Below are 23,201 nucleotides of genomic sequence, written 5' to 3'. Positions count from 1 at the left end.
TAATGTTGAAAAAGATGTGATCAGCATCTGAGGGAAGGTTGGGAACTTGCAGTCGAGTTGGACAAAGAGCCACTCTCTGAGAGCAGTGCTGAAAAATAAAGCCAGATAAGCCATGATATAGAAAGGATTCAGGGATAAGAGATCAATATGAATGCAAGAAAGAGAAAGAGATGGGGGGGGGGTTCTGTCTGTCTGATTTGCATTTTAAGGGTTCTTAATTCCCATCACGCCTCGGCAATTAGCTGTTGGGTTTGGATGGCATCTGCAGAGGCCCTGACAACGGCATTACCAAGCAAGATGAGTCTTTCAGCTGACAGCCTTTGAACAGACACCATTTAAAAACCCTTTCTCCCTGTCACACACCATGTTGTATGTACACAAATTAAATCCGTATACCAATTGATTTTGGAAACCAAGATTATACACCTGCGGATATTAGAGTTAAAGATCCCCCCCCCCCCCCGACTGCTGGGATAGGCTCCAGCATCCACGCAACCCTGAGAGCAGGATAAGCGGTTCAGATAATGGATGGATGGATGTGTACAGATTCCGGGACTAGCATAAAGTGGCATTTAAGAGAGGTTTCTTTAGGGCAATTAACCTCCTTAACAACTCATTCAGGAGAAAAAAATTAACCCTCTAAACATGAGAGCAATTTTGCATGATGAAAATGTAGTCTGGTAGCAGAGTTTTGATGATGATAGCATTTTCAAGAGGCAAGTATATTTTCCTCCCAAGGCCAAAGGACCCCTAGCGGTTCCTTTCCGTCATAAACATTATGGTATCACTATTTACCAATGGTAACCCTTATATGCAAACTCCCACCAAACCTGCACTGTTACCTGACCTTTTCTCTCATGCATATCGTGTTCTCAGAGGGTCTTGCTGACGTTTAGTACTAATAAAGACTGACTTCTGTGCTCATAGCCGGAAACAAGAGAGAGTAGGCCCAGCTCCGATGTCAAATTAATGTACAGCTCCATCAACAATCATAGAAAACTAGAAGGTTTAACAGAATATAAGTGTAAAAGATAATGGTAATGTCATTTGGCTTCTTTCTGTTTGTATTGATTTCAGAAGAAGAAAAAAAATCACAGCTTAATTGAGAAGCAGCATAGTGATTCATGTATTGTCAGCAGAAAGCACTGGCTTGTTTATCTTGCTGGCAGACTAGCTTTACTTTTCATTACTTCTACCTGGAGAGAGGCATTATCATGTCAACAACTACTGATTGATCTGTGGTTGGCCACGCCATATGAAATGATACCTACTATCGTGAAAATTCATAGCTGTTTCAATGGGGGATGTTTTCTGCAGGAACCGGCAAGACAGGCATTCTTTTAAAAATGGATGTGTTTGTGAATGAGGACCTGGGTGGGCCTGCTAATACCAGCCATGATACGGGAGGAATAAGACAAGGAGAGAGCGGTCTCAACCACAGCGACCCTTTGGACATGTTCTCAGGCATGGAGCTTCTACTGCGTTTTAAGCCTCTCTTCCTGCCTCTCTACTGCCTCATAGTGGTAGTGGCTGGTGTGGGCAACACTTTCCTCCTTGCCTGCATCTTGGCTGACAAGAAGCTTCACAACGCCACCAACATCTTCATTGGGAACCTGGCAGCTGGTGACCTGCTGATGTGCCTGAGCTGTGTGCCGCTGACGGTGTCCTATGCTTTTGACAGCAATGGCTGGGTTTTTGGGAGACCCCTGTGCCACCTCGTGCCGCTGCTGCAGTGTGCCACAGTCTTTGCATCAGTGCTCTCCCTCACTGCCATCGCTGTGGATCGCTACATAGTTGTTGGTAGGACAAGGATTTGGCCTCATTCAACAATCCTATTGATTTGCTCTTTATATTTTAGAGATACCGTTAAGGCACAGCTTGCTGAAAGTCCTGTTCGTTGTGTTAAACCATTTGAAATGCTACTATACGTCTCTATGCCTCTATATTTCAATTCAATTCAGTTCAATTCAGCTCAGTACAAATCAGTTTGCTTTACTGGCATGGCAAAAAGACACCTTTATACAGCCAAAACATGCTCAACATAAGTGCTAACTGTATATTAACAGTAAATATGTCATCCTTCATCCTTTTCTTCTTCATCCTTCTTTTCTGGTTGTCTCAGCTCACCCAGTGCGAGAGAGGATCTCGGTGTGGGGTTGTGGGGCAGTGGCTCTGTGTGTCTGGCTCTTATCGCTTGCTCTGGCCACTCCCCCCTCTCTCCACACGCACTACCTGGACCTGCGGCCCAGTGGCATCAACCTGGTGGTATGTGAGGAATTCTGGCCTGATAAAGGCCATTTGCGTCTGCTCTACTCCTGCTTCATTCTCATCGCATCTTACATGATACCATTGCTGTCGGTCAGTGTATCCTACTGCGCCATCACCATTAGCCTGAAACAACACACTCTGCCCGGGGAGACGTCCCACAGCCAGCAGTGCTGGAGCCAGAGGAGGAAGAAGACTTTCACCCTGCTGGTGGCATCCGTGCTGGCCTTCGCCCTCTGTTGGCTCCCCTTACAGGTGGGTGTTGGCGCTAATCTTACATCCAGATTTATATTCAAGCCATTCTTAGCAGGCCCAATCTAGTCCTTTACTTCTTATCAAACTCTATGTTCTCTAAGTAGCTTCTTGATTTTAGGAGGTAGAAAGGGAAGAAAGATCAAGTTTGTCATCTTCATTGATACTGGCTATTATATCCTAAACCACACAGAGGTGAAATGAGAAAAACTATGAAGCCTTAACAGCCCATGAAATCATAACACTGTACGGATCCTTAACTACTGAAATGATTTTCAATCATCACACAGATGGTCTATATGATTTACCTCATGGCCATAATGAACCATGAACAGGTTAAGAAGTGACCTGGTCACTGGTCATGCTGATGACCGAATGAATGTGTACATTTCAAAATTTAGATCAACACTAGAAAGGCAAAAAGCCTTTCAAAAGACCATGGAAGTTCACATTTCTGCATAGCTGGAACTGTAAACAGCCACATCCTTCCATGACTTCCTCTAAACTTTGAGTTTAGGACATGGGTTTTTGAAAAAACTTTAATTGGAGAGATAATAAAGACAATTTCTGCAATTTCCATCACACTGAACATATTTTTCACTGCATCCCCCTTTGGCTCCACTTATTCTCCTTATCTTATTCAAAACTCAAATACATAGTTGCTTCCTGTCATTGACCAACTATGTGTACAGAAGCGTATACCTGGAATTGGACTCATATTATATTGCTTAGTTTTGTTTCTGTTCATCATTCCACTGTGAACATAATAGTGCATATTAATTTGTACATGGCCATGCAAACAAAAGGGCAGCCCTGCTATCAAAATACAAAACATCATATTGGAACTTGCTATCCTCCCCAAATTGATTGACAAGTCTTTTAATGCAAGGTCTTACACTGAAAAACAACCAAATCTCAGTTTTTTAATGCTTTCTGATGCTTTAAAATATTTGTCTAAATTGGTGATGTTCGTAAACATTGAACTAAGTAACAGGCCCATGTTTACAATTAGGTTGGGAAAGATGAAAAATGCTTATTTCAAACCTGTAAGTGAAACTCATCAATAATGGATGTAAATAGACCTCATTTTACATGGTCAAATAAATCACAGATTGGGTCTTTGACAAAGGTTATTCAAGATTCATGATCCTTTATTGTTACATCCCATTATACAAGTATAAGATAGTGCATGTCTTGATGCATGCTCAATAATCCAGGTAAGAAAATCAGAGAAGGTTGAATCAGTTCATCTGGACACAACGTTTACTGACAGATACATTTCACCACTCATCTAATGCCCCTTTTCCACTACATGGTAGCAGCTCAACTCAACTTTTTCATTTTCCATTACTGGAAAGTACTGGCATTTTGGTAACTGTTACCACTTTTCTGGTACCACCTTTGTCGAGGTTCCAAAAAAACTGGAGCGGGTACCAAAATCAATGCAGACCAGCTACACTGAGGGGGTACTGTTACGGTAATGGAAAACGACACTCTGCGAGTCGAGTTGAGCCTGTACCATGTAGTGGAAAAGGCGCATAAGTGACAACTTGAGTCTAAACTGACTGCAGGCATCCCCACTCTTATAAACAATATAAATGCATAACGACCAAAACTTACAACCTGTTTCATATGCAAATATGTGTGTGACCACTAGTTAGAGTTTCAATGGCCATGTGTACTATTCAAAGAGGATTGGAGAATGGTTGCAATCACACCATTGTAGGATGGTGACAGATGTACTCTTAGTCCCCCCCGGTTCAGAGATAGTGGGTTCCCTCTTCACATAGATGGCCTCTTTCACTACCCGTTCAAACCATCGTTCCTCCCTATCAAGGATGTGCACATCCTCATCCTTGAGAGAGTGGCCACTGGCCTGTAGATGGGTGTAGACTGTGGAGTTCTGGCCTGACGTGTTAGCTCTCCTGTGTTGTGCCATCCTCTTGGCCAGCATCTGTTTAGTTTCCCCAATGTACAAGTCACGGCAATCCTCCTGGCACTTACCAGCGTACACTATATTGCTCTGTTTGTGCCGGGGGACCCAATCCTTGGGGTGGACAAACTTCTGGCGCAGCGTGTTTTAGGGTTTGAAAGCAAGAGTGTGAAAGAGAGCAAGAGAGTCAACTTCTTGTGTTTCAGCTTCTCAACATCGCAGCAACAATAGTAAAAAAAAAAAAACCCAGTAAAAATAGTACTAAAAAATACAATACAATAATAATATAAATAGTGTGCAGCGTATGTAAGGTGCTGTGTGTTTAGGCCCTGCCTTAATAAATCTGCATATGTATATGTAGTTGTTTGCATGTGTTTGTGCATGCCCAGCTACATCTGTGTGTGTGCAATTGTGCGTGTGTGTGTCTGTGTGTGTGTATTTGTGTGCGTATCACAGACAGGTAGGTAGCAGGCCATTAGTGTTTATTTTTCATAAGCCCAGTTGACTGGTGGAAGAAGCAGCCCCAGAGCCTGCTGGCCTTGAGGCTCTGATACCGCTTGCTGGACGGCAGCAGCTGAAACAGTCTGTGGTTGGGGTGGCTGGGGTCTTTGATAATCCTGCAAGCTTTACTAACACACCGTCCATTGTTACAGCGATTTGATTGTGGTTTACTTAGAAAACAAAAGGTTGTGCTGATTTTGTTGTGTTTTACTTTGAAAAAAAATAAATTTCAAAAACTAAAGATGTACAGCATGGTTTAAAGCTACATTGTGTTGTTTTTTTGTTTTTTTCAGTAATTTATTAAGATCTGGAATGATTGGTCAATTACATTTCTTGAGTCATAAGAAGCGGCTGGTGACTCCACATGTATTGGAGGAGGCATATGGCAGTCTGCAACCCTCCCCAGATTGAAAAAGGGGGATGGAGCAGCAACCGGGATGGCTCAGAAGATTTGGGTAATTGGCTGAATACAATTGGGGAGAAAAAGGGGAGGGGAATCAAAAAAAAAGTGAGTCATTATATTGGTAAATTTTGTGTTACCTTACAAGTCAACCTTCTTAAAATTAAATCAACAAAAGTGCAAGTTGAGAATTATTTTGTTTGTTATAATGCACTTTTAACCGACTTAAATGTATCCCGATGTCACCGTGTACTTCAGGTGCTGAACTTGTTGCTGGACCTCGACCCAGACTTCCACATCGTCGGGAAACGCTACGTAAATATCCTTCAGGTCTGCTGTCACTTGGTGGCCATGAGCTCAGCCTGCTACAACCCTTTCATCTACGCCTCACTGCACAGCAAGGTACGCATGCACCTGAAGGGCTACCTCTGCCCTGCACACCAGTGCCGTGATGACGGGGAGGGTGACGTCCAGAGGGGCACCCTGATCTCCCACTGCACCTCCTGTAACACAGCCACCTGCCTTAGTCTGACGTCCAAGGTTCCTAACAAGCGGATTCTTGCTCCAACTGTGTCCACGCCCACAGAGAGAGCAAAAGTCAGCACCTGCATCACCAATGTTAACGTCAATGTCTGAAGGAGGGCGGAGGAGGAATTTTGCCAGCCGCAGTGGCAATTTCAGATGTATGCAGCTATCTCTAGCAGCTTAAGTTGGACATTAAAGCGTCAGTAGTTTCTGGACCTTTTGTGTGCTTTTAAAAAAATTTTTTTTTATAGAAGTTTATGTGGTTTATGTGTGTGTGTGTGTGTGTGTGTGTGTGTGTGTGTGTGTGTGTGTGTGTGCATGTGTGTGTGTTGAGTGTTGGGGGGGTGTATAATGGACCATCTATGGAAAGACAGTGCACAAGTGGATGAGCTGATGCTGTGAGGGTGATGTAATGCAGATCCGCACCACAGTGTAGTTCAGCATGCTGGAGGATACACTATCGTTCCTCAGGAGCTCTGTTTTTATCTTGTGTGTCAGCAGAGCTCCAGCCACAGACACTGAACAGATCTCCCTGCTTAAGAGATGGAGCCAGAGGATAAACGTGATTGGTGCCTGGGGACCTGAGCTGAGGCTACAACCAGAGCTGGGTTGCAATGATGCAGTAAATGTTTGACTCCAAGGAGATGACCGTACGTTGATCCTTTCCCACTACACATGGTTTGAACACCAACCGGGGAGCTGTACAAGGATAGTCTCCTATTTTTTCCTCACTCTGTTGCTGTTTCAGGGATTCTTGCTTTGCTATTTATTTCTCTTTCCTTCATGCGGTGTCATTTGATTGTCAGTTGTACTGTACCTAATATGGTTTTGCTTTTTGAATTCCTCTCCACTGTATGGATTCGATTCACGGCCTGTTTTCATGTGTTGTTTGTGTACAAGCTAACGCTAATATCCAGAGCATGGGCAAGTATAACCTCACACTACTGCTATCAGGCAATATGTTCATAATGGGTCAATTTTTATTGCTAATGCAAAGCCACCATTTTCAATTTAGTTCACATCATGTGGTGGTTATGGGCTGCTTTGTTTGTTCGTGACTTGGATATCAAGTCAGTCACTGAGTGAAACCCTGCACCAGAAAGGCAAAGTCATCCATCCACCCATTACCCAAGCCACTTATCCTAATCAGGGTCGCAAGATGCTGGAGTCTACCCAGCAGTCATCGGGCAGCAGGCGGAGAGACACCCTGGACAGGCCACCAGTCCATCACAGGGCTGACACACACATACACACACAGGGACAATTTAGTATGGCCGATTCATCTGACCTACATGTCTTTGGACTATGGGAGGAAACTGGAGCACCCGGAGGAAACCCACGTGGACATGGGGAGAACATGCAAACTCCACACAGAGGACAACCCGGGATAACCTCCAAGGTTGGACTACCCCGGGGTTTGAACCCAGGACCTTCCCGCTGTGAGGCAACCGCGCTACCCACTGCGCCACCGTGCCGCCCAAGGCAAAGTCAATCTGGTCTGAATGACACGTCATAAAGACAAGTTCCCCCCTATTTTTACCCAAGAAACACCACAATTTTGATTACCTATTGGCTTCTTATGATGAAATAGTAGCTGTACATGATAGCATTACAGTCTGTTAAAAAAAAAAGAAGAAGAAGAAGAAGAAGAAGAAACAATGTCAGAGTTGTAAGAAAAACACTGCCTGGGCAGGTTCTGCCAGAAACAAAACATGAAAGCTTCTCTGTAAGTGAACCTTGAGACTGTGGATTAGACTTGGCTCAGTTTGGTTTATTATTACCTGCATTTTCTGAATGGGTCCAAGTCTTACTGTTTTGTTCTGTGATGGAAAAGTTTGTTGTTTATTTGTTAATTTTTGATGTGGCTTTCCCCTACCTCCACTAAAAAGATATGACCTTTGTTTGTAATCTGAGAGATGCACCGAGTTTAATATTTTCAGTGTCATCCCAGCTAGTACTTGTGATGATCTGTGACAAAATTGTGCAAAGCAAAACAATTTCAGCCATAAAATCTCATCATGATCTCATCCTAAATGACATTTTGCACATCACAACGTCAACACCTAGTTGACAATGTAACTTGGGAGTTTACTTAAAGAGTATAACAGTGCCAATTTGTTGTGAAAACACATTCTGGACTTCTTGTTTTGCGGTGTTTCTATCAGCTTGGCCCCAGTAGTGATTGTGTTGTGATTTTAAGTGGTTTCTTGATTGCTGGACTTCTGGGAGTGCTTGCTGTACAGCAGGGATGTGTCTGTCGTATGGATTATTCTGACAGCAGATATAACAAGTCAGTACGATACAAACCATTTTTTTTTCAAACCATAAGACGTGGAAAAAGTGCACTGTAGCTTACGGGGAGGATTTAAAACTGCTGGCTGAATTAAGAATAAAAGTTTACTTTAAATTACAGACTCGACCTTTGTTTCCTCTACTACTACTACTTTCGGCTGCTCCCGTTAGGGGTCGCCACAGCGGATCATCCATTTCCATTTCTTCATTTCCTCTACCACCTTAAATTAACACTTTTGCATAATGACAAGGTTGAGCTGTCAGTGGTACAGCACCCGTGGTTAGATTTTTTCTAAAAAGTGCCGCATGAGGGGAAAGTCAAACTCCAGTGGTGCGGTTTACTTGATCTACACCATCAGATTACCACCATGATCTGTTATTATGTTTTGACTGTTCAACTCTAACTGTTAAAGTCCACAAATCCAAAATGCAGAGCACATGACAATTGACCTTAAACACTGAGGGATATATAAATCGTGATTTCACTGGAATATACTACAGATTTGCATTCATTTTCAGTTGATAAGATACATGTTGCTCTTTGCATCTTAGAAAGCTGCCAATAGCTGCAACTGTCAATGCTGCACTTGCATTGATGCATCATTGCATGTACAAGCACACTCAGATGCACATCAGGTAGCAGTTAAAAAACCACACAGGAAAACAACACTTCTTTTTAGCAGGTGTGAAGCTGTTGTGAACATATCATGATGCTTGATGTGAAGAACACTTGTTTCCAACTCATCACTAGCTATATAAAGCACACAGAGGCACACACAATTACATACAACAGTTGCGGTAACATCTCATTTCAGCATTTTCATTCTGCTAGTCTGTGTATCAAATGGCAAAGACAGAGCCCTCACAGCAAGCAGCAGAAGGGCAAGTTACAGTATTGTGAATGTGAATTAATTAATAGAGCCTATTAAGATGTCCCTGAGGAAAAAATGATCTTATTATAGTGACCGGATACAACCCTTTGCTCAGAACTATGCAACAGAGAGCGCACAAAAAAGAAATGGAGGGACAGACATGATAAAATCATTCTGTATTTTTTGTAGTATTTTATATGACTCTAATTACAATACTTATTGTAATTAGTCATATGCAGTACTAATCTGATTACAATACTTATTGTAATTAGATATATATAACTGTAATTACAATTTATATAACTCTAATTACAATCTCTGTCACTTTCAACACATATCAGGTTTCTTCTATCTGTCTAGTGTAAAAACTGCTGTGGTAGGTTTATCAAATGCTTGTTGCAGTAGCCTCAGACTAGATGCCTTTCAAAATAGACCAGGGGTCTCAAACTACTGGCCTGCAGGCCACATCTGGCCTACGCTGTTTTAGATTTATTAAGAGACCTGGACCGGCGTATCCATTTTGTATACTACTTTAGTGGGGTTTTTTTCTTTTTCTTTTTTGCTAAACGTTTCTGTGTTTCTAGTTCTAAGTACTCAGTTTAGATTAGTTGTGAGGCCAGCTGCAGATGATGTAGCCTAATGTCATTTTTGCTGTACTCTCTCTCTCTCTCACACACACACACACATACACACACTGTAGCCAGGAAATGCCAGTACAATAAACCCAGTAGACTACCCCACTGTGAAATATCTCACGTGAGCTTGCTAACGTAAACTGTTGTCACTGCTTGCAGATGTTTTGTAAAAATGCCCCTTTCAAAAGCCAAAAGAAATGTTGACCAAGAGCACCGACAGTTCCAACAGAAATGGACATGCGACTACTTCTTCACCGGATTTAATGCATCTGAGATCTGTCAAATTAGCAATGAAAAAGTTGCCATCCTGAAGGATTTCGAGCTGAAGCGACATTACACTAAACATGCAGCGGAGTATGAGTGGTTCAAAGGTGAGGAGAGGGAGGGGAAGGCAGCAAACTTCCAAAAAAGTCTGTCCTGTCAGCAAAACTTTTTTCAAAAAGCCAAAAAAGACTGTGATGTAGCCGTTGAAGCTAGCTAAGTGGTAAGCGCGGCAATAGCGAAGGCTGGCAAGATATTTACAGAGAGACAGTTTCTGAGAGACTGCATGCTGCAGATAGCAAATATCATTTGCCTGGAGAAGGCATCTTAATTCGGAAACGTCAGCGTCAGCACAAATACAATGGCAGTACAGATCAGCGAGTTGTCGGGTGACATTTAGACAGTTTTGCACTAAAGCAAACAATTTCACGCATCATTCTTTGGCACTTGATGAACACACAAATGTAAATGACCATGCTCAGCTTGCTATATTTGTAAGGGGTATGAATGACCGTTTTGAGTTAACAGAAGATTTGCTACCTTTATATCCAACCTTTATCATAGGACTGAGATCGGGTTTTCTAGTTTAAATTGGGATTCTTACAGTTGTTTCTTGCTTTGGACAGTAGCCAGGCTGCTAATAAATGGAAAGTGATCCAGTTGTCTTTGCAACAGCGGTGCAAACAATAAAAATACTTGGAAAAACTTGGGGGGGGGGGTTGAAATGTTGTCTACAGCCGCTTTAAATAAAGTGTGCCATTTTAATGAAATGTCCCATTTGGAAATTACAGGAAAGTAGAGACAGACAATTTCTCTCATTTACTACATGAACACGTGTCATTTATTCTTCCGTACAAAATCGCCATGCAAGCAACATGGGGCTGCTCCAACGATCCTAGTCCTCACTCCACCCTGTCAACCCGGGAACCCTTTCTTAAAGGGCCCGTGTCTCCCTAAGACAGAACGTCAACCAATTATGGCAAACTGTGCCCATACAGTTGGCTAAATATGTCCCCCCAGAATTCACCATAATACAAAAAAGTCAATGTGGAGGGGGGCGGATGGCCCGGCCGCAACAGCTTTGCCGAACAGATGCGGAGGCCGGGGTGCCTACAGGATGGGCCTTAAAGACACTGCGGCGGCGTGGGGGTAGGGCTGGTGGTGGAGGAAGCTTAGGGGCCTTGTTGGGGGGGGGCAGGGTAGGAGCGTGCCCCCACCGTGCAGGCTGGGCAAGTCCAAGAGGTCGGTCCAAGTCCAGATGAGCCGGTTTGAGGCGATCTACTGAAATGCGCTCTGGCTTGTTGCTGACTTCCACAACAGAGTGCTTGTTTCCGGTCTCCAGGATGCGGAACAGCCTGTCATAGGTAGGCTGCAGAGGTCCACGGTGGGTGTCGTGGCAGATGAAAAAGTATTCTGTCGACTGCAGATTTGCGGGGTTGTGAGACTGTGGGAGGCCATGTTGCGAAGTTGGGACCGGTGCGAAAGCTCTGGCATTATGCAAGAGCATGGTCCGTTGATGGGCTGCAGACCAGGGAGCTGTGGTGCTGGGGACGAAATCCCCTGGGACCCACAGCGGTTGTCCGTAAACCAGTTCAGCGGACAAGGACTGGAGGTCCTCCTTAGGGGCAGTCCTGAGGCCCAGCGTGACCCATGGGAGCCTGTCGACCCAACTGCTATCCTTGAGGCTAGCCTGAAGAGCGGCCTTCATAGAGCAATGAAACCGCTCGCACAACCCATTGCCCTGCGGGTGGTATGCGGTGGAGCTTCACCCCTATACTCTCTGTGACTGTGTTCCAGAGTTCAGACGCAAACTGTGAGCCCCAGTCCAAGGAGAGGTCAAATGGGATGCCAAACCGGGTGACCCAGGTCCCGATGAATGCCCGGGCTATGTCGGTGGACATCGTCGATGACAATGGGATGGCTTCTGGCCATCGAGTGGTCCTGTCCACCATGTTGAGGAGGTAAGTAAAACCTTGGGAGGGGGGGGGCCACTAGGTCCATATTTACATGGTCAAACCTCCTTTCATGCACCAGGAACTGTGCCAGGGGGGCTCTGGTGTGGCGGTGCACTTTAGAACACTGACACTCCATGCAGGTGTCAGCCCAGACTCTCATGTCTTTTTTGAGCCTGTGCCAGACGAACTTGACTGCCACTAGTCTTTGAGACGGCTTTTTGCCAGGGTGGGAGAGGCCATGGACAACGTTGAAAACACACCACCTCCAGCCAGTGGGAATGATGGGCTGGGGCTGACCCGTGGAGACATTGCACAGGAGCGTGGTCCCAGCATCGTTGAAAGCCTGCACGTCCGAATTGGTGGCCTGGTCAGCTGCCATGCGAGGCATAGTCAAGACCCAAGTGGACGGCCCCCACAATGGCTCGGGAGAGGCAGTCGGCAACGAGGTTGGTTTTGCCAGCAACATGCTGTATGTTCATGGTGAACTCCGAGATGTATGAGAGCTGTTGTTGGGCGGACTATGGCTCAGCCACCTTGGCCATGGCAAACATCAGTGGTTTGTGGTCCACAAACACCACAAACTGCCGGGCCTCCAGCAAAGAATGGATGTCTCGAACGGCAAGATTGAGAGCAAGGAACTCCTGATCCAAGGTGCTATACTTCCGTTCGCTGGGGAGTAACTGTTGGCTGAAGAAAGCAAGCAGCTGCCAAGCGCCTTTCATCCATTGCTCATGCACTACCCCGACTGCCCAGTCCAAAGTGTCTGTAGTAATAGCGATCGAAGCCTTGGGTAACGGGTGCGCCAGCATTGTTGCGTCAACCAGAGCAGTCTTAGTGTCCACAAATGCCTTGTCCCTCTCCGCAGACCAGTCCACAGTGTGTTTGGTGGCCTTGTGTTTCAGGGCCGCATACAGGGGTCACATGAGTTGAGCAGCTCGGGGGGATAAAGTGGTGGTAAAAGTTCACCATGCTGAGGAACTCCTGTAGGGACTTGACTGTGAACGGTCGCGGTTAAGTTCACGATGGCATCCACCATTGACGGGAGGGGTACTGCCCGTCTTTGGTGAGTCAGTGTCTGAGGAAGTCGATGATTGTCAACCCAAACTGGCGTTTGGCTGGACTGATGATCAGCCTGTGCTGGCTGAGCCGCTCGAGAAGAGTCCGGAGGTGGGACAAGTGTTCAGCTTTAGAGGTGCTGGCAATGAGGATGTCATCTAGATAGACGAAAACAAAGGGCAGGTGCCGTAGCAACAAATCCATGATGCGCTGGAACGTCTGTGCGGCACTCTTGAGGCCGAACAGCATGCACAGGAACTCCAACAGTCCAAATGGGGTAATCACCGCCATTTTGGGGACATCCAGCGGGTGGACGGGAACTTGATGGTATCCACGGACGAAGTCCACTTTGGAAAAGATGACTTGTCCAGCCAGGTGGGTGGAAAAATCCTGGATGTGTGAGATTGGGTAGCGGTCCGTTGTCATCGTATAGTTGAGTCGGCGGGAATCACCGCACGAGCGCCACCCGCCGCCAGGCTTCAGGACGATGTGGAAGGGTGAAGCCCGCGGGCTGTTGGAGCAGTGATTGGTGCCGAGATGCTCCATATTCTTGAATTCCTCCCTGGCAGCGGTGAGCTTGGTTGGGTCGAGGCGCCGAGCCCAAGCATAGACTGGTGGGCCAGTGGTGGCGATGTGGTGCTCCACTCTGTGCTTGGTAATGGAAGACGAGAAGGTGGGCTGCATGAGGACTGGGAACTCAGCGAGATGCCGGAGAAAATCGTCTGCGGCGGAGAGCATGCTAGACAGTCTGATGGAGTCAGACTGAACAGAAAGTGACAGCGTCAGTCAAGCGGCAGTTTCTGACATCCACCAGCAGACGCACATAGGAAATCCGCACCGAGGAGGGGGACGGCCACGTTTGCCATGACAAAGTCCCAACCGAATCGCTGTCCTCCAAAACACACCCCCGAGTAACTAGTGCCATAAGTGCGGATGGAGCTGCCGTTAGCGGCTTCCATGGGGGGGGCATATCCACAGGACAGGCTGTCTACTCTCGATGCGAGCAGGACACTCCTCTGTGCGCTCGTGTCGCACAGGAACTGGCGTCCAGAAATGGACGAAGAGCAGCCTGGCAGTTCGGCCAACGCACATGGCCACCACTGAGCGCCGGCCCCGGCGTTTCCCGCCGCGCTGAAACTGTAAAAACACAGGCCGTGGTCCTGCCGCCACTGAGGAGCTGCTGCTGCGGTGGCGACTGTTGTGTCTCCAGGCAGTGGTGAAAATGTTTGGACAAGAAAAAACGCCGCCGCGCAGTGCAGTTGACCGGCCAGGAAAAATTTATCAGCCTTCTCGGCCAGAGCACGACAATCAGTGATGGCGGTGTCGGCTAAAGCAGCCCGTACCTGAGAAGGCAGCTGTAGCAGAAAAAGTTGGATGAAGAGGAAGTCGGGCTTGTGCTCTCCCAGGAGATCCAGCGTCCTGTCCATAAATTCAGACGGCTTACTGTCACCGAGACCTTGTAGAGAGAAGAGCCGGCTGGCGCGCTCAGCGTCAGAAAGTTCAAAACTTTTTTTTAACAGGTGCGCCTTGAGTGTCTCGAATTTATCCTGCTGCGGAGGATTTTTGGAGGCGGCTCACCACTCTGGTTGCTGTTGAACTGCCGAAAGCCGACACCACATAATAGTATTTTGTGGTGTCCGCGGTGATTTCCCGCAATGTGAACTGCGCTTCTGTCTGGGCGAACCAAGCCGACAACTCCAAGAACTACGGCAGCTTGAGAGAAACCACATTAGTCGTCATTTTCACGAAGAGTTGTCTCTGGAAACATCCAACAGACAAACGTCGGGGTCACCAATGTGGAAACTGCAGGAAAGTAGAGACGGACAATTTCTCTCATTGACTACACGAACGCGTGTATCATTTATTCTTCCGTACAACATCACAAAGCGAGCAACATGGCGCTGCTCCAACAATCCTAGTCCTCTCTCCGCCCTGTAGTCGTCTTCTTCTTCTTGTATTAAATGGCGGGTTGCAACTAGCGTTTAAGGTGCATTACCGCCACCTACTAGGCTGGAGTGAGGGCCAGAGTATTAAAGGATGAACGGCAAGAGAGGAAAAAAAACCCTAATAATAATAAATAATAATAGCACTAGATCCTCTTCATTATGCCAATTTCTTTTAAGAACACAAACAATAGTTTATATTTCTCCCCCTCAATACTGAATAAATTATTAAGATTAAATACTCCCAACCCCAAGGCTGGATTACGGACTGGGCATGCCGGACGAGTGCCCTGGGGTCCCACAAGGTCAGGGGTATTGTGTTCGCATATAGTAGGGATCCCCAATCATACCCTACAAGGGACGTTTGTTCCAACCCTGCGTCACGATGCAGGGCCCAAGCTAGTCTCTAATGATGTGGGGGCCCCATCGTACAGCCTCTTGATGCAGGGGCCCCAAGCTATAAAGTCTCTATTAATGCGGGGCCCCAAGCTACAGTCTCTACTGATGCAGGGCCCCAAGCTTGTTACCATGTTACCATGTGGGCTATTTGCATTAGTTTTACATTTAACAATGTTTAGTATTGTTTGTGTAGCCTATGATGGGGTGGGGGGGAGCAATGGACATGTGTGCCCCAGGGCCCCCTGGTGGGTTAATCCGGCTATGCCCATCCCAAATGTCTTGAGTTCCTTCTTCAGCTTTTCTCTGTGTTGAGTATTTCTGGCAGTGACAAATAACATGCTCAACAGTTTCTTCTGATCCACATTCACAAAGTCCTGATGGATGCTTCCCTAATAGGTACATTGTTCCATTTAATCCTGTGTCTTCTGGTTTTATTTTATACAAATGACGGCCCTTGTTTCCCTCATCCCATAACTTTTGCCAAGCGGTCATTATTTTGCTCCTTATTATTGTTTTAATTTCAGCTTTGCTGAAGGGCACCTTAATGACTCTATCCTGCTTCAGGGCTTGTTTAGTCAGTGAGTCTGCCATTGTCATTCCCCTCTATACCCCTATTAGCTGGAATCCACATAAACCGAACTGCTGTTTCTGCTTGATGTAGTCTGAATAGTGTCCCATACATTTTGTAGATTATATTTGGTCTGCATTGAGATGACATGGCTTGTAATGATACCAGAGTTGACAATAAATCCGAACACACTATGACCTTTTTAAGCTTGTTTTGCTCTACCCACTGTAATGGCAATGCAATAGCCAATATCTCGGTTGCATATACTGTTAAGTGATCTGGTGTTCTTTCCTTGATATGCATATCTAACTCTGGGATAACATAAGCAAATCCTGTGTTTCCTTTTTTTGGTTCCTTTGATCCATCTGTATATATTGGAGAGAATGACTGATGCATTGTGTTTAACCTACTGTCCACTATCTCTGCCCAATTACCTCTTCCTTTCACTCTTTTCATTTCTTCTTGAATATAGCAATCTAATATCACAGGGGGAAATAACCATGGCGGAGTCACCGGGTATAACACTGTGGAACAATAACTTCTCCCATGTAATCCCATGTCGTCAGCCATTTCAGCCAACATTCTCCCTTTACTTTCCTACTTTCCCAGCATGGTTTGAGGGCCTTCACAGTAGGATGGTCTTCCCTATGCCCTTGTAGACTTGCCCAGTAGTTCACCATGATCTGCTTATACTTTAAAGTCAGTAGCATCTCTCCTATTTCCACTTGAATGGCTATATTAGGGGAAGGCTTAATAGCTCCACAGCATAATCTCAGTGCCTGAGTTTGTATCACTTCAAGCTTTTTTAATTGTGGTTTTGCTGCTGACCTGTACACTACACTTCTATAATCAAACACTGATCTTATTAACGCAACATAAATAGTCATCAAAGTGCTCCTATTTGCTCCCCATTCTGACCCTGTCAAATATCTCATTACACTGAGAACCATCTTGCATTTTTTTATGTATATTATTAATATGATCCCTCCAGGTCAGCTTTGTGTCAAATAAAACCCCCAGAAACCAAAAAGCCTTTAGTTGCGCTAAGTGTTCCCCATACATCTTTAAACCTGCTTCCCTTATTTTCTTCCTACTAAACACCACCTTTGTCTTTTCTACAGAAAACTTAAATCCCCATGAGTGTGACCATTTCTTTACCATCAAAATCACTTCTTGAATCTTCCTTCTAAGTAATACTGAAGTCTTCTCCATCTTACATAAAGCCTCGTCATCAGCAAACAGTGACTTCCCGATGTCATAATTTATATCAGCAAATACATCCTTAATCATAATAGAAAAAAGGATTGGGCTGATAGCACTGCCCTGAGGAGTTCCATTATCTACCCTGTATTTATCAGATAATGCTGTTCCAATTTTAACTTGAATAAATCTATCAAATACATTTTTTGATCCAATTAAAAGTTCTTTCAGTTATTCCCATGTTTCTTGACTTGATCAACAATCCCTCTTTCCTTACCATATCATAAGCTTTCTCTACATCAAAGAACACTGCCATCACTGATTCACTATTAGCTTGGGCTTTTCTCATTTCAGTTTCCAGACAAACTACTGGATCCATTGTTCCTCGACCTTTCCTTAATCCACTCTATAAAAGGATAATAATCCTCTAGTTTCTATGTAGAATGTCATTCTCTCAATAATCCTCAACCCTGTCATCCCAGAAACCCTTTCTTAAGGGGTCCATGGCTACCTAACGCAGAATGTCAACCAATTATGGTGAATTGTGTCCATATAGTCCGCTACACCAGTAAACTATCCAATAAGAAATGACCCGGGCAACAAATGTCTGAGCCTCTTTGTAATATGAGAAATAAACATTGAATTTAAGGCTAATTCACTTGAGGTTTTATCATCCAGGAACACACAAGGTGTTATTCAAAAGATTACATTTACTCTAATTAATTGATTTTTTTTCATCCGTCATGAAGTAAACACAAAAATGAAGAGCAGTATTCAACAGAAATATTACATTATATTACATTACAGTCATTTAGCCGATGCTTTTATCCAAAGCGAATTACAATAAGTGCATTTAACGTAAGAGGTCATAAGTGCATCTTCTCTCTAAACAAGCATCTAAGAGTAAAACTGGTGCTAAAGTAAAAGCGCAAGAAAGATCTTTTTTTATAAATTAGTGAATACAATGAGTGCTAAGAGCAAGTAACAGGGTAGTAGTTCTTGAAGAGGTGAGTTTTCAACCTGGGCCAAAAGATGGGCAGCGACTCCGCTGTTCTGACATCAGTGGGGAGTTCATTCCACCACTGCGGGGCCAAGACAGAAAAGAGCCGTGACCGGGTCGATCGGCAGAAGGGGCCTCTAAGCGATGGGGCAACCTGGCATCCCGAGGCAGCAGAGCAAAGTGGTCGGGCAGGGGTGTAGGGCTTGACCATGGCCTGGAGATAGGAAGGAGCTGTTCCTTTCACTGCCCTGTAGGCTAGCACCGGAGTCTTAAACTGGACGTGAGCAGCTACTGGGAGCCAGTGTAGGGACATGAGAAGGGGAGTTGTGTGGGAGAACTTAGGGCAGTTGAACACCAGACAAGCTGCAGCTTTCTAAACAAGCTCCAGAGATCTAATGGCCGACGTCAGGATGCCAGCAAGGAGGGAGTTGCCGTAGTCCAGCCGGGAGATGACCAGAGCCTGGATGAGCACCTGTGCCGTCTCGTCGGTGGGGAATGGGCGAATCCTCCTGATGTTATACAGGAGAAATCTGCAGGAGTGAGCAACCGATGCAACGTTTGCAGCAAATGACAGTTGGTCGTCCAGGGTCACACCTAGATTCCTCGCAGTCCGAGTTGGCATCACCATGGTGTTGTCAATGGTGCTGGCCAGGTCCTGGGGCAGGCAACCTTTCCCTGGGAGGACCATCAGCTCTGTCTTGTCCAGATTGAGCTTCAGGTGGTGTGTCGCCATCCACTCCGAGATGTCAGTCAAGCACACAGCAATGTGTGTCTCTACTTGCGTGTCAGAGGGAGGAAAGGACAAGATCAGCTGGGTGTCATCAGCATAACAATGGTAAGAGAAGTCATGCGAGCGCATAACAGAACCCAGGGATGTCGTGTACAGGGAGAAAAGGAGAGGACCCAGAACCAAACCTTGTGGAATCCCTGTAGTCAGTCTGCGAGGCTACGACATAGATCCCCTCCATGTCACCTGGTAGGAACGACCCGTCAGGTAGGATGCAAATATTGAAAGTACAGAGCCTGTGACTCCCAGCCCCTCGAGGATAGAGAGGAGAATCTGGTGGTTCACCATGTCGAACGCAGCTGACAGGTCCAGGAGTATCAGGACAGAGGACAGAGAGTTGGCTCTCGCAGCATGCAGCGATTCTGTCACTGCAAGGAAGGCCATCTCTGTTGAGTGACCCACCCTGAACCCAGACTGGTTGGGGTCCAGGAGGTTGGTCTGGTAGAGGTACAAAGAAAGTTGGTTAAAGACAGCACGTTCGAGAGTTTTGGGTAGAAACGGTAGAAGGGAAACTGATCTGTAGTTTTTGACGTCAGAGGGGTTAAGTGATGGTTTCTTGAGAAGGGGGGTGACTCTAGCAGTCTTGAAGGCAGATGGAAAGCATCCTGCCTGGAGGGAGGTGTTGATGAGTTGGGTTAGAAAAGGAAGGAGTTCAGGTGCTATAGACTGAAGAAGAGGGGAGAGGATCGGGTCAAGGGAGCATGTGGTGGGGCAACTGGATGTGATGAGGCTGAGGACCTCGTCGGGGGAGAGGGGAGCAAGGTGGAATAGGGTGGGACATGGAGAGTTGAGGGAGGGTGCAGAGGGTGGGCCAGTGCAAGGAGCGCTAACCGGGTGGTGTGAAAAGGAGGATCTGATGTCGTTTACCTTCTTGTCAAAGAAGTTGGCAAAGTCATCAGGGAGAAGGGAGGAAGTTGGAGGAGGAGGTGGGGGTTGAAGAAGTGTAGAGAAGGTTTCAAAAAGTGTCTTAAGATTAGAGGCAGAGGATAGGATTTTAGAGCGATAGAAGGCAGCTTTAGCAGCAGAAAGGGAGGAGGAGAAAGTGGAAAGAAGAGATTGGAAGTTGAGAAGGTCCTCTAGGAGTTTGCCTTTACTCCATTTGCGCTCTGCCACTCTTAGGCTCCGTCTGTCAGTACATACTGAGTCAGACAGCCAAGGGGCAGGTGGAGTTGGGCATGCAGGCCTGGAGGTGAGGGGACAGAGATTGTCCAGAGAAGAGGAGAGGGTAGAGTGAAGAAGATCAGTAGCAGTGTGAGGGGGTAGGAGAGAGAAAGATTCCGGTTTCGGGAGGATAGGGGTAACAGAGGAAGAAAGCTCAGTGGGGGAGAGAGAGCGGAGGTGTCTACGGGTGGAAACCATGTGGGTAGGGGGAGGGGCTGAGGGGGGAGAAGAGAGGGAGAGAGAGTAGGACATGTAATAGTGGTCAGAGAGCTGAAGGGGAGTAACAGAGAGATTGGAAATAGGACAGTGTCTAGTAAAGATAAGGTCCAGCTGGTTGCCGGCCTTGTGGGTAGGAGGAGAGGGTGAGAGGTGAAGGTCAAAAGAGGAGAGGAAAGAGAGAAGAGGATCTAGCTTGTCAGTGTGGATGTTGAAGTCACCGAGAAGGATAAGCGCAGAGTCATCAACTGGGAAGTGCGAGACAAGTGTGTCAAGCTCCTCCAGAAACTCACCAAGGGGGCCTGGTGGGCAGTACACAACCACAATGGCGAGTTTGACTGGATAAGAGAGTAACAGCATGAAATTCAAAAGCGGGCGGAGAAAATTGTGGAATGGAAACAAGAGAGTATTTCCATTTCGGGGAGATTAGCAGGCCAGTACCACCACCTCGCCTCCCAGCTCTGGGAGTGTGAGAAAAACAGTACACATCTGACAGAGCGGCGGGTGTGGTAGTGTTTTCTGGCGTGATCCAGGTCTCAGTTAGAGCAAGAAAGTTGAGGGAGAGAAAGGATGCGTAGCCTGAGATAAACTCAGGTTTCAGCACCACAGACTTGCAATTCCAGAGCCCTTCCGTCACCATTTGCTCAACGTGAGTAGAGAGAGTGGGATACATGAGATTGGTAGGGTCACGGCGCCCAGGAGTGACCCAATGTCAATGCCAGCCCCAGGAAGAGGAAAGGACAGGAATGCGAAGGAAACACATAGTCTATACTAGGTACACAAAATACAGATGACTGACCGGATCTAAAAAGAGCAATCCTTGCTTGACAAAATCTTGGCTTGATGAAGTCTTGGCTTGAAAAAGTCGCGTTTACCTTTGTTCACTCTAGACTTCATTCAACCTAGACCTGTTTGCCCTCAGCTTGTTTGCCTGACGCTTGAAAGCTGATACATATCTAAAGCTGATAGCTGTGTTTATTTGTTATTGAAGTGCGGTTTTATTCATCCTATAGTGCTCTTGCTGATGCTGAACCGCAGTCCATACATAGCATGAATTTTTAATGTAGTCAGACCACCGCTGCCATTGCTAATTGGGATGGTAATATGGATTTCCAGATGAGTCTGGCGTTGGCCCCATGCAACTTTTTAAAAGTTCCCTCTGAAGTTAATGGGTCTGCTATACCTGTGTCTTGATAATTTGTCATGTTGGACTGCTGCCAGAAAACATTAATGAAAAAAAACTTTCAAATTATGAACATAAACTTTCTTGATTAATATCACTGAGTTACCTAAGGCTTTGACTAGAGAGTACATTTGGATACCAAATTAAGGGCGAGGAATATTTTTGGGGCTGATTTCTTTTTGTATTCTTTCACTCTCTCTGCCTCTCTCTTTTCTCCCGGAGGACATGAACCAAACTGACTTTAGCAAAATCCCCAAATCCTATGTTAGAGGTAATAAATATTTTCGAGTGCTGGGTGGTAAAAGGAAATCGTGCACCTTAAGTGGTAAAAAATAAATGATTGTTAATCTCAAAGGTCAATGTTCTTAAACCCTGCTGAAAAAGGGCAGCCTGTGGAAAAACTAAGGCTCTCAAAATCAGCACCACTTTTATACCGAGCACTTGGCCTTGCAAGAGTATTGACGCACACTGCAAGGAACAGTATTGAAACCACAAAGAGATATCGTATCTATGTTGGAAAGCCCAAATGAAACCATTTCAGTCTCTGTACATGGTGTGTCTCTGTCAGTATCTGTGTGTGCATGCGTGCGTGCATGCATGCGTGTGTCTGTCTGCGTCTGCCTCCATTTCCTGTCTATAACTCGACTCTGAGCCACAACTTTTAGATTCTTTAGTTGTCTCTTCCATTTCTTATTTTTATCTTTTTCTTTCTTCCCCTCTTTTCTCGGCCTCTCCCCTCTCTATGTCTGTCTGGGTTTAAAAAGACACAAAAATAATGACTGACTAACAGCAGATTCAACAGATTGCACAGGAGCTGGCTATGAATCAGTAGGAGAGGAGCCAACAGAGAGAAAGGCGGGGGGGTGAATGATTGTCTTCACCACACATAAACACAGATGATTAAAACTTCCTACTTATTTACTGTATATGACTGGTGACAGGGATCTTGAGCTAGGCTGTATTAAACTAACACACAGTATATTGGTTTGTAATGTTATCTTTTTACCTAAACTTAGAGGTTTCAATGTAGACAGATGATCTACCCCCCCATCCCACCCCTCAAAAATAGAATATATAAAAAATACTCTTTAATTTTTATATGAAAAGTCGCCAGACACCACTAAAACATATGCACAGTACACGCATGCAAGCATACACACACACACACACACACACACACACACACACACACACACACACACACACACACACACATACAAATTCAGTTCAGAGTGACCATAAAGTTCATTAGTTTCATCAGTAGATGTGTTAAAAGCTTCTTGGTCAGATGTAGGTTTGTAACAATGCATTCCTTCATTTTAGTTCTGTGGGATGGTCGGGACAGGAGCAACAGAGAGGTAGGAAGAGAGAGAGACCTCTGGCGTGGTCTGTTCTTCTTTGCTGGTTTGATCCAAGATAGCAATTTTCATTATTAAATGGTTGGAGATATTGACTCAGTCAACAGTGCCATGAGAAATACACCTCATTTCCAGTAAATTAATTCTTATTCAAATCACACAAAGGCCATGTTCTCATTTGAAAACATTAGATTTGTGTCAGTTGTCCTGCACTTTGAATAGTTTGGCCCGGCCAGATAAAGGTTGGATCAATGTTGTTGTACATTTAAAGACTAAAAAAAAACCCCTCACATTTGCACGCACGCACGCGCACGCACGCACGCACGCACGCGCACACACACACACACACACACACACACAAAACAAGCTTGCTTGCACACATATGTGCACACACACCAGGAGCATAGTAATGTATGCCTCATGATAACAGCCTGTTCAC

At 45.5% G+C, this 23,201-nt stretch overlaps 1 protein-coding gene across 1 annotated transcript; it reads left to right on the top strand.

The window, feature by feature from the left end:
- Nucleotides 1-1,346: 1,346 nt before the first annotated feature.
- On the top strand, nucleotides 1,347-5,987 carry si:dkey-202l22.3 (7 transmembrane receptor domain-containing protein). The gene is made up of 3 exons (XM_056282819.1): nucleotides 1,347-1,800; nucleotides 2,123-2,520; nucleotides 5,610-5,987. The coding sequence occupies exons 1-3, from the start codon at nucleotides 1,347-1,349 to the stop codon at nucleotides 5,985-5,987; spliced, it is 1,230 nt and encodes a 409-aa protein (XP_056138794.1).
- The last annotated feature ends 17,214 nt before the right edge of the window (nucleotides 5,988-23,201 follow it).

This window comes from Lampris incognitus, chromosome 7 (genome assembly GCF_029633865.1).
Source record: "Lampris incognitus isolate fLamInc1 chromosome 7, fLamInc1.hap2, whole genome shotgun sequence".
NCBI lineage: Eukaryota > Metazoa > Chordata > Actinopteri > Lampriformes > Lampridae > Lampris > Lampris incognitus.
The sequence above is the reverse complement of the archived record's forward strand: the minus strand, read 5'-3'. Positions and strand labels throughout refer to the sequence as shown.

What these genes read in the sequence shown, in the direction of transcription:
- si:dkey-202l22.3 (XM_056282819.1), top strand. Translation starts at nt 1,347, where the DNA reads ATGGATGTGTTTGTGAATGAGGACCTGGGTGGGCCTGCTAATACCAGC. An exon ending in GGATCGCTACATAGTTGTTG is followed by an intron (nt 1,801 to 2,122) that starts GTAGGACAAGGA and finishes TGGTTGTCTCAG; the next exon opens with CTCACCCAGTGCGAGAGAGG. An exon ending in TCTGTTGGCTCCCCTTACAG is followed by an intron (nt 2,521 to 5,609) that starts GTGGGTGTTGGC and finishes CGTGTACTTCAG; the next exon opens with GTGCTGAACTTGTTGCTGGA.